This window comes from Macrobrachium rosenbergii, chromosome 4 (genome assembly GCF_040412425.1).
Source record: "Macrobrachium rosenbergii isolate ZJJX-2024 chromosome 4, ASM4041242v1, whole genome shotgun sequence".
In the NCBI taxonomy this organism is placed as follows: Eukaryota; Metazoa; Arthropoda; class Malacostraca; order Decapoda; family Palaemonidae; genus Macrobrachium; species Macrobrachium rosenbergii.
This window is the reverse complement of record NC_089744.1, coordinates 45884099-45899296: the sequence shown is the minus strand read 5'-3', so window position 1 is coordinate 45899296 and position 15198 is coordinate 45884099. Positions and strand designations below refer to the sequence as shown.

General features: G+C 35.1%; 1 protein-coding gene across 8 annotated transcripts in view; it reads left to right on the top strand.

The window, feature by feature from the left end:
• The window catches only part of Tomosyn (syntaxin-binding protein tomosyn), a 991423-nt gene that overhangs the window by 634745 nt on the left and 341480 nt on the right, over positions 1–15198 (top strand). For 2 of the 8 annotated variants that reach the window (XM_067096182.1, XM_067096196.1), the window contains exon 14: positions 10733–10778. The exons of the other annotated variants lie outside the window; for them this stretch is intronic. In XM_067096182.1, the coding sequence (XP_066952283.1) occupies positions 10733–10778 (46 nt within the window). The remainder of the gene's footprint in view (positions 1–10732; positions 10779–15198) is intronic. 8 annotated transcript variants of the gene reach the window in all.

The window sequence follows — 15198 nt, the reverse complement described above, 5'->3', positions numbered from 1 at the left end:
TTGGCCATCAATTTTGTTTCAAACTTCTGTAAAGGAAGAAGTTCTTCTTCATGTTCTTCTGTTCTTTGCATTTCTTCAGTTTCATTAAATCCTCATTCGTGAACTCCTCTGAATGAGACTTGAACAGCTCTTCAAAGTCCTCTTCCCCTAAGTCAAGCTGTAGCTTTTCACTTATGTCAACGAGACTGTTAATGATTCCCTTCACCTTCTTCCTGATTAAATCCTTTGAAGTTGTTGACAAACTGTAGGCATATAGCCTTCTATGCGCCATTCATGATGATGTCACTTACTTCATGCCATACAGCATCAATATTCTTGATGGAATTATATATGTTGTAACACTTTCAAAAGTCACATAAGGTCACTGCTTGTCTATACGCACAGCGAGTGTAATATTTCATGAAATTGGCTATTATGCCTTGTTCCATCAGCTGAATGAGTGAACTTATGTTAGAATCTTGAAAGGAATCCCATTCTTGCAGTAGTACAGCTAGCTTTTTGTGATGTTTTTGAGTGCCTGTGGATTTGCAGCATGGTACACTAAGAGCGGTTTTAGCTTGAAGTCTCCCGATGCGTTGCCACCCAGCTTTACAGATCCTTTGCCACGCCTTGTATCCTGGCATCGCCTTCTCTTCACGGCTGATATATATAAAAAGTTGTCGGCACCTAGTTTGGAGGTAAAGTCCTCAAGTGGTAACGCAAAAGGCCATTGAGTACTTGATAGCCTTTAGGGTCCTTGGAAACCGAATGCTCATACACTGCTGATCACCCTCTGAATCAGGCAGAACACCAGGAAGTCATAAGCCCAAGATTTGAATCATGGATTCGAAAGACATCTCCGAGACGTCCACAAGGAAAAATATAAATTGCTTAAAATTTTGTCATTTTAGCTGGCATTTTTTCCCAGAACAGACCTGCCTTGTCAATATTAAAAACTTGCTGAGGGGTATGACCTTCCTTATCAATTATTTCCTTGAGCATCTCAGGAAATTTTTCAGTTGCTGCTTTGTTGGTGCTCGCTGCCTCACCAGTAACGAACACATGATGCAAGTTAGCATGTTTTTTAAAGCTATGAAACCATCCATGACTTGCACAAAATGTTTCATCTGCAGCACTTTTGCCAGCCTTAGCCTTCAAGTCATCGAAAAGGCTTGTAGCCTTTTCCTGAATCCTCATGAGGCCAAGCAGTACAGACCTTTTGTCTCCAGTGTTCCATCCAGATGCCTAGAAGTTTTTCCATTTCTTCTATCACCCTCCCCTGTCTCTTGTTTATAATTGTTGACTGCATTGGCACAGCACTTTTTACATGTTCCATCATTTGCTCTTTGTTCTTAAAGATTGTGCCAACAGTTGAATGATTCATATTATTTTGGTGTGTTACCTTAACCATTTTTTCACCACTTTCTAATTTCTTTATAATTGCCACAATTGTTTCCATTGAGATAGCTTGCCACTTTTTATTACTGCCACTATCTTTGCTGGCTTTACACTTGCCATTAGCCATGATAGAAAAAGGATGGGCTCAAGTTTTGCGATAAAATCACACGAATAAATCAGAGCACAACAGATGCCGTCTCACCCCTTGTGTAGGTTTGAGTCTTGGGCAGTGTATTGGTGTCAGCTAGGGTGCTGTATGGTATGGGTAGCAGCAAAAATTGTAACTAAGCAGAGGCGCGCAGAACAAAATTTGAAATTACGAGTGGCAAAGGGAGCGCTCCTAACACAATTTTAATTTATGATCGTGTTTGTGTGGGTGTATATATATACAGTATATGTATGTGTGTGTATATATATATATATATACACACACACACACACACACACAGGCAGTCCCTGGTTATTGGCGGGGATTCCCTTCTGAGGGTGTGATGATAAATGAAAATTGCTGCACTGATCTTCGGCACTTTTTGGCAAATTTCAGGGCTTATCAGCACCAAAAAGTGCCGATTTTCGGTTATCAGTGTCTGTGTTAGGTATGTATCAGCGCCAATACCCAATTATCAGCAGTGATAAGCGGAAATCAGTGATTTTCAGCTCCAAAAATTGCTGATTTTCATTGCTAGACAAGCACTGTAAAACTGGATCACCATTAACTGAGCCCACTGTTAACCGGGGACTGCCTGATTATTTATATATATATATAAATATATATATATGTATGTATGTATGTATATAATGTATGTCTGTGTATATGTATATATATGTATATGTTGTTAGATTGGTTGACAGACTGCATTCAAGAAGACTTGAAAGACAAGATTTAGTAGACACAAGATAAAAACCCCTGTGAGCCTGAAATAGGATCACCAATTGTAACGACCCTTTCGCATAGGAAGAACCTGTTTTTGGCAGTGGTTATTAGTTCTCAAAGGAGTTTACCCTTTTAGTCCTACCAGGAACTGCTTAAGACAGACCAACAAATATGAAGAATTTTCTCATAGCTGGTATAGTGCCATTGATGTTTCAGTGATGAAATATAAATGGACTCAAGGCAGGAAGGTTCTTTATTCTGCCTAGGTTTGGCAATAATAGTAAGGTTAGCCAGTCCCCCTCCACTATTCAATAGGAATCTCATGAGGACTCACAGGAGCTACCAAAAATAGTTTTTCTTTCATCATAACCTGTTTTTTGACAGTGTAGCTGTTGTATCATCCTCAAGGATCATGTATAATGAATTGACAAGTGAAGAAAGGGCCTTGCTCCTGAGAAAGGAATCTCATTTACCCAGATGAGAGACAGTCCATGGTAAAGTCATATAAAGAATCACTTCTCCTGTGCCCAGGATTCCCGTAAGGGATCAGCAGTAAGTGGCATAAATAACTTGTGTATGTGTTAGTGATATGACAGAGGTGACTAATGATGGTGAGATGAAGGATATTTGCTCTAACCCAGCAGTGAGTGGTAGGGTGTAAGAAGGATCATCTGGGAAGGTAGCTGTAAAATCTAGGTAAACCTGAAGTTACCAGAATGGGCATAATATTTTATCTATAATATTGATTACCCACAGAAGAATAGGGGATTCCTCTTCAGGGGCTTCTCATTCTTGGCTAAGAATGATAGGCCAGGTAAAAAAAAAAAAATGATGGCTAATGACATGGGTGAAGAAGTGTTGTCCCTGTCTAAGAGAGCCAAGTTTGCTGATCCTAGCTCCTGACACCAAAGCAGTCAAGAAGACCAAATTCTGTAACTTATAGTCTGTGATCATACTGGGACCATTGAATTAAGATGACAAGAGCCAGAGAACCTTAGTCAAGGACAAGGGAGTAGGACCCCTTACAGAAGTAGGTCTTTGCAGTGTAAAGCACTGGAGGATAGAGTTAAGTATTGGAGTCGATGCCAGACCCATAGAGCAAGGGCTCTTACAGGAACAGCCTTGCACTTTCAACTGTGGGATAGGCAAGGGACATTTTTTTTTAAATGTAGATAAAAAAAAATTTTAGAATGGTTTCAATCATAATTTCAGCCCAGTTGCTATGTGGAGGTAATCCAGCCACACTTGCCACAAGTACTGGTATTGCCATAGCAGTGTTCGATGCATAATATTCACGGCTGACCAGATTTAGAAAATCTGAATATGAAGATCATGGCCCAGAAGGAGAGGTGTATAAATGACTTCCCCTCTTCATCAGGGATATATCAGCAGATTGCAGAGAAGTTGATTTTCCCGCTGGTTGTTTTAGGTGAATAAACCAAAGTGTAACAGGCTCAGGGTCATTCCGACAGTGTTGAAAATGCAGCCAGCCACTAAATGTATCCAAACATAGTTCTAGCCGCATGAAATGTCTGTTGGTTGTGAGACAGGACTCTTCCCAGTTGATTAGGAAACCTTTTGACTAGTCTGTTGTTTACCAGTTGCAGATTTCATAAGCACTCCTCACTGGTAGTGTCTTAGGTAGGCCACCAGTTGAACTCCCTCTTGTTGAGCTTGGCAAGTCAAAAATTATTCTTTTCAAAGGAGTCCTTCCAGGGGACACTGAGGAGACGTGACTTTTCAACATCTCCAATGATGGGTCGTGTTTTTGTAAAAACCCCTTGAGGGATGTGGGGTGGGACAACTACCACACCAGCCCATTGGAGATGATTATGCCCCCAAAGGTAGGACTTCCACTATATGCGGTGCTGTGAAAGATGATCCCAACCAGCAGAGTCCTATTGAGCTCTACCTCTTAATGTACCCTTATTGGGTGTTCCAGGAGTTGCTTTTCCTTTTTCTTGATAAGGATGCCTCCACCAAAAAAAAAAAAAAAGGATGCTGTTACTTTTGTAGGTGCCGCTGTTGTTACTGACTGGAGTGTATGGCTCCATGTCATACCAGGGTTTCTTGGGACTGGGAGAGGGATGGAACTCCGAGGAATATTGTTTTTAAGATTCCAACTTACCCAGCAGAGTTTTTGCAGTGCAGTTCTGTTTACGGGCTTGTCCTTTGAGTTCCATCACAACCAAGTCCTCCTAGAGATCATGGCAGAATGGGGAGAAATTTCACAGTTTGGTTACACTGGGAAATGTGAGCTTGCCAGTGCTTCTCTTCAGGCCTTGAGGCACCACTCCATGACATAAAGAACTCCATATAAGGTTCACCTAAGAGTCTTTGCAACTGCAGCCAAGGATAGTGATAAAGGTTAGGATAGAGAGGAGCTGGAGCCTCACATGGAACTCAGAAGTGTCTGTCATATATGAGATTTTGCTCATAGGGGCACTGAACTACTGAATAGCCACATCCAGTGAGAGTGTTTTCATTCAAAGGGAATTAAAAGGGTTGCCTATTCCATTGCAGGGGATGTCAGATACTGGGATGGCTGAAATGAATGGCTTTATTCCTGCCATTGATCATTCTTCCCAATAACTCCAAAGTTCTGAAATTCTGCCCTCTCATGATTATCTGTTTTAAGAGTGAAGGGGCAGATGGCTGGGACCACCCAGAGCAGGTTTTCCAGGATTGTGGAGGTGCCATAGTTTCTATTAAAATTTAAAAGGAGGCATTACTAACTTTGGTTCCTATGCCAGTTGGAAGGATGACCATCTCCTTAGAAGCAGTTTTTGTATTTTTACTGCAGGAGGAACCAGGCACCATTCTGAATTAGGAAAAGGAGCTCTGTCCTTAAATGCCACCTGTTCCACCACAGTTTTTGTCTTCCTTTTTCTGATGAGGTATTTGCCATCTGGCAAAAGGATTCACATTGAGGTATCGCACCAAGGGTTGTCAGACTCAGCGTCATGGGTGAGTATTGGTGTCCCTGATCCACCCAGATTGGGGGGTTTATAGTCCAAAGTGGTCAGTGTTAAAATTAGTTACTATTGCAGAAGTAGGAGGATTGTCCCTCTGTGAGTCAGGTCTTACACAAAAGAGGATCTGATACTGACTCAGCATCATCGTGGTCTTAGAATTTTTGTTAGAAGGACTCGGCGGGAGACCCATCTCCACCAGGGTGGCCTTCAAGAAATGGTACTAATCTAACCTAAGGCCTGACTTGAGTTTTTTACAGGAATCTTCAGTAGTGTCTTGATTATGGTGATGCTCTTTATCAAGGATTTCCTTGATACTTTGTCCTCAGTACTTTGTGAGATTTCCAATCCTTTCCTAACTCCAAGTAGACATCCACGGGACTCTCCTGACTAGGAATCGCCATCTGGATGGGTTGGGCTTGGGGCACCAGATCACTGCCACCCAGCAGATAGGGAATTTCAAATTATTTTTTCCAATAATTTGCTCTTTCTTAAGGACAAGGAACCATAGGAGGAATAGGAATAGGAATATTTGGGGGAGGAGGGGTTATCACTGTTGGGGTCGTCTGTGGCTCTCTGGGTTCAAAGGGAGCTTAGTGGCTTGATCCACTGCTTGCCCAGTATGAAGTTAATAACTTCATCTCAGTCAGAGAAGTCGCACAGGAGATAATGGATTTTGATGTCTTGGCATGCTTGCCAGAGACTGGAATATCCTCCGAATGGAGAGGGAACACTCTCTACTAGAGTTCTACTGAGAAGATGTATTCTCTTCCCCAACACTCCAACTAAACCATTGAACCTAAAAGGGTAGCTTAAACTGAGCCCTATCATCATTTATGATCAGACCCAGGATCATGTTACTTACTTGACACATGTCTGGTCACTACTTAGACTCGATTGTATGCCTGTAAAGCCTATGATAGGTGAGTGTTATGTGCCATCCCCACTGGCTAACAGCAGATTATGCAGTTGCAGTGGAGCAAGCACCTTTGGGCCTAGCTTATTAGCAGTCATGTAATAAGGAAAAAGCTAAAAATGCAGAACAAATACTGTGATGAAATGGTCCAACTAGGTTAAGAGTACTGTAAGTGACTGTGAGAACTGGTTAGGAGACAAGCTCAGTGGGTGTCATTCTTACAATGATTATGCAGTTATTGATATCATCCCTTTAAATTATAATTAAACCGTTGACGTCAGGTAAAGGAAGAAGCTCAATAGCTGAAATTCATAAAAATACTGTAGAGGTATTGTAACAATAATGATAATACAGCATTTTTAGGCTAGGGTATTTTATATTGAATACTGGCCAAACAAATCTTATTAAAATATCACACATATAAGCTGTATTGGGTGGTACTGTATTTTATATTATATTATTAATGATCAGCAATCTAGAAAAAAAATTCCCAAGTTAACAGAAGTGTGAGTTCAGTATATGTAATTTAAAATGAAGCAAAACAGAGTTGTGGATAAAACAGGTACTGTGCTGTATTCAGTTTTGACTTAAAATAAAATTGATAACAAAAAATGAAAACTGGACACTGAATTTATATGGAGTGTCAAGGGAAAAATTTAGATTTCCTTACCACTCATTTAAGAACATCTTAGGTTTTTATCAAATTATCAGTTCAGGGAGTAAAATCTTTCAAAAATTGTCATCACCACAAGTTTGATTATTACTGTATAGTCCTCATGTGGGATCTTATACACCAAATTTGGATTCAGTTGGTCACTAAAATATTTAAAACAGGCATATAAACTTCCAATTAAAAACACAACCAAGGGAATAACATAATGCATTGAATGACATTGTATGACGAGACCTCTTTGTTACTACAAATTAAACATGTACATAAGTTGTGCACTTGCTTAGGTACGCTCAGTTTAACTCTTAGTGATAAATAAACATTGGGTTAACTCTTGACCCATAATACAATGATAAACATTGGGTTGACTCTTGACCCTTTATTATGAAATTCAATGAAAAACTGTTGAAAACAGTATTTTATTTTAAAGTATGCAACTATAGCTGTATTTATATTTCAAGACAATGAAAGGTTATAAATAATAAAAACAATATTAAATAATATACTATATGTAGTTTGAACATCAGTTACAGTGGAAAAATATATAAACAAACATTTAGTGTTGCTATGGGCTCCTCTGTTTTACCAGTACCCAATAACCCTGTGTATGGAATACTTTTAAAATTCTTTCTTCCACATCCATATTATATGGCTCTGTCTGACCATGCAAAAAAAAGTACACAGATGACATGTTTGCGCTGTTTGCTATAGGTTCTGAAGAAAGGCTAGAAGATTTTTAGATACAGTTAGTGCCCAGATACTTTATCTGAAATTTATTTTGGAAAAAAAGTGCAGACCAAGCACCCCTAGTCTTAGATGCTTAAGTTAGAAAGTTGAATGAAAGTTTTGAAACTTAGGTTTACCATAAGTAGAGATTCATATATTTGTAATATTTCCTTTCATAATAATGCAGATATGAAGGAAGTGATAGTGGAATTTGGATAATCATTTTTCTGATAATAGAAATGCTATAAGAACACTTGAATGAAATAATGCTTTAGCAGGTCATTGTTTTGACAAAAATCTCAGAAGGAATTTTGATGATCGTATAATACCACTTAAGTTCAAGAGCAATATTTAAAAATGCAGAGTTGTGGAAGGGACACTAATTAACTGTATAACCATGGCTGTAGGAACAAATCCTTCAGTAGTGTGGAGAAGATCAATACAGATTAGCCGGACTGAAAACTGACATAAGGGGTTTCATTAGAGAAGTTAATATAGGTTCTGTATCCAAGGTAGACCAGCATCATTTACCTGGTATTCCTACACCAACCCAGTGGAAAACCTTCATGGCAGTACCATGAATTTAAATGAAAATGGAGACTAGGTGAGATCTCAAATGACAGAATATATAGCAGAGAACCTGAAACTATAGACTTCATCTAGTTGTCTTCTGACAAAGGGGTCAGTAGCCCTTGAAAACTGTAGACTTTTTAGTGCTAAAAGGTAAATTTCTAAGTTATGCATGAGGATCCTTTGTTGCCATAATAGTAATGATAATAATAATAATGAATTTCTCTTCCCCAATCTAGTATGGCTTGTTGTAAGGGTCTAATACTAGATTCCTTAACAAGAGTGAGGATCCTATGACCGGGGGATAACCATTGACAAAATTAACCAGTACGGAGGTGTCCAGCTTGGACTTGAGTGAACTGGAGAAGACTTTTGAGAAATTGCCAATGTAGATTCCTCCAACAGTTTTGATCTAAACTTGTCATCTAGAGAAGATTAGAGATTAGATTAAGAAGATTCAGCCATTGGCAGCCCACATTCTCATGATATAAAAATTTCCTTTGATCTGAGATTTAGTATTAGTTTAATCCATCACTACTACCAGATTTTCCTTTACATTCGAAAGTTGCACTATGCATGAAGAGTCATTTCTGTGTCTCTTCCATCTAAGTAGCTGGTTATGTATCTTAGCCATTTCTTATTTTTTTATTAAAGTATTTACCATAATTCTTTGAAGATTATAATAATTATCAGTAATTGGGAAAACCAGCACTAGCATTTACTTTCACCAATTCCCTACTTGTCTATGTAACTGACTGAAATGACATATTTTTTTATCACAAAGTAAGTTTTGAAACAAAAGTTATTCCATTCTTCATTAGATATAACTAAAGGTAATATTACTTTCTCTCTGAGAATGGGAATGGTCAGATGGTTTTCAGGTTGAATGTTTTGGCAGTTAGTGTTTTGAGAGCTCATTATATCTTTAAGGGACTTGGCAAGGCAAATCCTTCTAGTAATAATCTTACAGCTTTTATCATAGTTTAATGGCTGTATCGCACAGAAATTAATTCTTCAAATGTGCTGTATATAAGAATTTAATATATCTTATGAAGGCTGACTAGTGTCCTATGCAAAAAGAAAGAAAATAGGAATTTCCTGGACTTTGAGTGAATTATATCATATTCATCATAATTTCTGATTGTCTCCTGACTTCAGTGAATTGAGCTCTGTATTTAGACAGTTGTACCAAAAATTACAATCCCTTCCATGCAGGAATGTACTGTAGATGAAACCAAAAGTAATAATTTTGGTGCTCTATTATGCGTTACATATTTTAAAATTGGTACTCTGATATGGGTTGCATATATCAGTATGGGCATTAATGTTAGTCTGTAGTAAATCAAGTTTCATTGTGTAGATTATTTTGCCTGTTTAACTTTTGGCTAACCTGTTTAGTTCACCCAGTTAAGAGAAGATAGATATCTCTGACGGTTTAGGTACTTCATATAAGACGTCTTGAACAAAAGCTTAGTTATGAGTTAATAGAGCTTGTGCTGTGGTTATCTGATCATTGTAAAAAAATCTATGGTTGATTTTTCTTAGCTTGAGTAAAATATCTTAAGATGTAAGGGACTTCAAAATAGATGATGTTATGGCCACTGATATGCATTAAGTACCTTTCAGTATAATCTCTTTTTTTAACAAATCTGTGGTTCATTCTTCCCCACGTTATGAAAACTAATTTATCTTAACAGTATTTCAAAAGTAATGTTTATGCTGTTGTCCAAATAATATACTGTGTACAGTATCTTATTAGGCTAATGTAAATTTTTTATAATTTTCATGAAGCCAGTGTAAATAAACAAAATAGTTATCTAATTTATAATACCTTAAGGGATAGGATTCTGAATGTTGAGAGAATATAGATAAAATTGGAATATACTTCATAGTTCTTAGTGATAGTTTACTTCCTTTTCATATGACTTAACCACATCATCTTAGGAGGTTGACTACTTGTCTTCCTTCTCTGTTTAGAGATATTTTCTGATAATAAATACAGTTCTGAGTACAGTTTGCAATCCTGAAGAAATCAGAGCTGTTCATGGTATCATTGTCATTGCCCTAAATATTTTTATATTGTAGAAATTTCATTTTGATTGGATGAGGGTAGTTATGGTGTTCATCTGAACAATGTATACTTGGCAATTATTAGAACATGAATCATATTTCTTACTATTATGTACATCTTACAGCTATGATGGTACTACTGTACATTTCAAGACATATGTGATAATTTCTGTGAAGTAAGCATTCTATTGTCCCAAAATTCTTTTTCTCTCTTTTTCAACTTGATGTTTTTGTCCGAATTCATCACAGGCAAAAGGTTTTACTCTTCATTTTCAATGGGTTGATTTAGCAGTACCAATGGGATAACAGTTATGTTTCTTAATGGTTGATTTATTTACAGATGCCACCCCTTACATGAACATTTCTTTTTTTACATTTCCCTCCGTATGGGGTAGCTCTGCAATTTACCAGTATTTACTTAACTGTTTTACAATCTCTCCTTGTTTAGCACAGTGGACTTATGTTCTTATAAGTAATTGACTTTTTCAATGTTCTTTCTCATGGTAAACATATCTTAGGATGCTTGCTCAACTTATGGTACTATCTCCAATCCACAGGCTCACTCAGACTACTTGGTAGAACTTTGTCCCAGTGAAACAACAAGTACAGTTTTAACTTTACTAAATTGTACTTTGTATGCATGAACTTAGTATTTTGGGATTATTATTTGCCTTCTTTGGGATCTGCTAAGGGCCATCTTCCTTGCTTTAAAAAATATTACTTGATTACATTTTGATCTCAGGAGATTGTATATCCATTTTCTTAATGTTAATACTAAACAGCTAAATAATTTATTGCAAATATCACTATTATGCTTTTGATTGTCTTACTCACACATGGTTTATTACATTACTTAGTTCAGCATTATACTGTACCATAAAAACTGTTTGGTCCCTAATGTTCATTCTTACATTATTTTTGTGGCATGCTTTGACTAATATCTCATTTTTATGATTATCTTGAGGTGGATATTTATTAAAGTCAAACTCTTAAGTTGTCGAGTGAATAGCACAATTGCTAATGCTTTTGAACAGTATTCATTTGCAGATTTCACTGCTTGGAAGAGGCTCATTATTATGATTGTTTTTATTCAAAAAAAGTTTTATGTTTTGTTGTTTGATTATGTACTGCATGCTGGAACCAGGATAATAACTCAGGAAAATGGTGTATGCTTTTGTTGTCCCAGTGTCTGAAGCCATTAAGCATAGGTGCAATTTTGACCATGAAAACAAACTTTTTCAATGCCACTCTCAGCATTTGTAAAACCATTTTATTACTTATCTCATAACTAGAAATTAATACATTATATTTGTAATAATAATGTACATTACAGTATTTGCTGCCTATTTCTAAAATTGCCATGGTTCACAGAATCTTTTTTTTTTTTTTTTTTTTTTTTTTTTTTTTTTTCAAAAGACTAAGATGTTTTAGGATGATGACCTTCTTTTATATTGTATGTTCATTTAAGATTTTAAATCTTATTTTAATGTTATCCTGTTAGACAGTAGGGAGACTGAGAGTACTTGTTTGTCTTTTTGCATATCAAAAGTTTGTAAAAATTACCATTCTGTTTGTGGAAGTGAGCAGGTTATCTGTGTTCTAGATAAACTTTTTAAACACTTTTGGGTCCAAGTTCAAACAGACATTGGATGCCTTTGAAGTACTTTGATAGTTTTGTAATGAAATGTCATATGCTTGATATAGATGTCTGTTTTTACCAAATAGACTGAACGTTTTAGAAACCAGTGCTTGATGATTGTGACCATCTCCTGATGAAGTCATGATTTGACCATGAAGTTTAATAACCCTAACATCAAAGAATTAATGTTACATCTTCACCATCTAAAAACCATCTTTGATAGTGTCAATCAGCCTTGCAATAATGCATGATATTTATCAAAATGAAGATTCTTTTTCTCTGTTGCAAATTTATGGCTATTGTAGTTGGCCATCTTGAAAAATACGGAAATTTAAAATAGTATTTTACTTAGGTTCCTTGCCTCTGGGAGTCATTGCAGCTTTCATTTGCATTTATCCCACGTTTGTATTTTTTTTTTTTTTTTTGGTAAATTAATTGCCATTCATGTTTGCAAGGTTACTGAGATAACAGTAGAAGCTTACATAATTTGATATTGGTATAGAAACATGTATAAAACTTAACTTAGGGTACATTGTATGCGATCTGCACTTCATCCAATTGGTAGGGATAATAAGTTTATCAAAGACTAAACAAAAGTAAATAAAAGTTTAACAAAGGTGAAAAAGTTTAAATGGGTAGCATTGATGTGATTGTCAAGGTACATGATGTTGAAATGCTTATTTAGCATTATTCATGTTTTTTCTAACCATTCTTTTATTATAAGATTATCAGTGTAAATCTCAAAAGTTAGATGTAAATACAGTAGTTTGCAATTTTATATGAGAAGTTACAATTGACTGTTTTAAACAAATTATAGAACATTAAATACAATAATCAGTGGTAATTTAAATTTTATACGATAGTATAGTACTTTATATGATAGTATCATTGTTAGGTATATTAGATTGTTTCAGACTACAAAAGCAAACCATTTGGTTCAGTATTATATGAATTCACTGTTGGTGCAAGTTTCTGACACTTGCTCATAATAGGACAGTAATACAGTTTTGCACTTTTAACTGCTGAAAAGACTAATAAGAAAAGAAAATTATCAACCAGTATTACAGAAAACTGAAGTGACACCTCCACGTAATAGACTCGGGGGGGCCTTGCCCCTCTCAATAAGTAATGAAATATGTTGAGTAATGAAGATTGACATATAGGTTATACTTTTATAGCAGTTCCATTTAAAGTAATCAGTAACCTGCCCTAAGAAGTACTTTGATATTTTAATTCAATTTAAAATGTTAATTTAGTTATTTAGTTTCAAATAAACTGCCTCTGAAAATACATTCATCACAGTGCTGTATAGTTTAGCCTAACAAAAACTTAGCTGACTGCAGCTGTTCTACCTTACTGGGTATGCTTACAGTATATGTAAGATACACAAAAATCATACAATATAAAAAAAAAAATCTCTGGATTTCGTATTTTAACAGAAGTTATGAAACACTACACTTTCTGAGCCCCTTCTCTCACTTTCTGGTACAGTATTTTTATTGACTTTTATTTAAAGCAGTACAGTTCTTTCTCTGCACATTAGGTCTGTGGTTGAAGTGTCCTTGAATAGCGATCAAGCACATATTCATGAGTGGGAGTTAGGGTTATGGGCATGAAATTTACCCCCTCTGAAACACACGGTATGATAGTCAATCCAAAACAGTTCTTTACATCCTGATATACATGTAAATGGTACAATTTTAAATGTCAGCAAATCTTAAGATATGAGGTGTAACTTTTGATAAGTAATTGATTTTTGAGAAGCATATACATAAAATAGTGTATCTGGTTCACAAAAAGTTGGTATCTCATGGAAATGTTTTTGAATGTTTCATGAAGCTATTATATTTAAGTGTTTTTAATTTTTTCCCTTCCTTGTTTGGAATGCTGTTCTCCAATTTGGTGTTTGGTGCTGGCTCTCATCTCAGACTCTTGAACAGAACTACAGTATGTCATCAACCAAGTTTTTTTTAACTCTTAATATTGACTTGGGGCATAGATGTAAAGTGAGTTCATTATGTTTGTTGCATAAAATGTACTACAATGACAAACATCTTGTGCACTCTTCTTTACCTGACCTAGCTGGTTTTTCTTGCACTGCTAGGCAGGCTACCAGTGCATAACATTGTGGCATTATCTAGTATCAGGTTGAATACTTGTTGGTTTCCTAGGGAGTTTTATCTTGGATACAATTGAAGTATGTAATAGTTACGTAGTACTTTTTTGGAATTTTTTTATTACAAATAAAATATATAATATAATATATATATATATATATATATATATATATATATATATATATATATATATATATATATATATATATATATATGTATGTATGTATGTATGTATATATATACTGTATATATATGTATATACACACACATATATATATATATATAATAACTGAATCACGAAAATATGGAACGTGATGAATATATAAATAAAGATAAAGTCCACGAAGGAAATGGAAACACTGGAGTGCTGCAAGGCCTTTCGACACTAGTCCTTTACTTAGCAGACTGAAGGAATATAAAAGTATGGTTACAAAGAAAGCTCATATAAATGACAGATGGGGATTATAAAAGAAACATATGTACCTGGAATCCAACACAATTGAAGAATTAGTAGAACTGCCAAAACAGGATTAAATATTTAAGAGGTTTTTACAAAGGATTAGGATCAACTGTTCAGGAGCAGGGACAGAACAATTAAAAGATTATACAGGTTCGTGACTGACCACCTAAAAATTTTTAGTACAACACAATAATTCTCTTTTTTTGTAAACAATAATAACTTTTTGCAAGATGAACATTTTTACAAATAAAAAATTATATTAAACATACGGATTATAGAAAATATATATCAAGTAGCTACCTTGTAATTAAATCAGTGATTTTATCTTTTAGATCATTCTTGAACATTTTTCTAATACAGGGGTCCAAATAATACATGCCATTTATATGAGCTTTCTTTGTAAACATACTTTTATATTCCTTTAGTCTGCTAAGTAAAGGACTAGTGTCGAAAGGCCTCGCAGCACTCAAGTGTTTCCGTTTCCTTAGCGGACTTTATCTTTATATATATATATATATATATATATATATATATATATATATATATATATATATATATATATATATATATATATATATATATATATATATATATATATATATATATATATATATATATATATATATATATATATATATATATATATATATATATATCTTTATATATATATATATATATATATATATATATATATATATATATATATATATATATATATATATATATATATATATATATATATATATATATATATCCCATATTTAAATTCGGCGCTTTTCAAATATATTCATCATTATTTCCAACTAT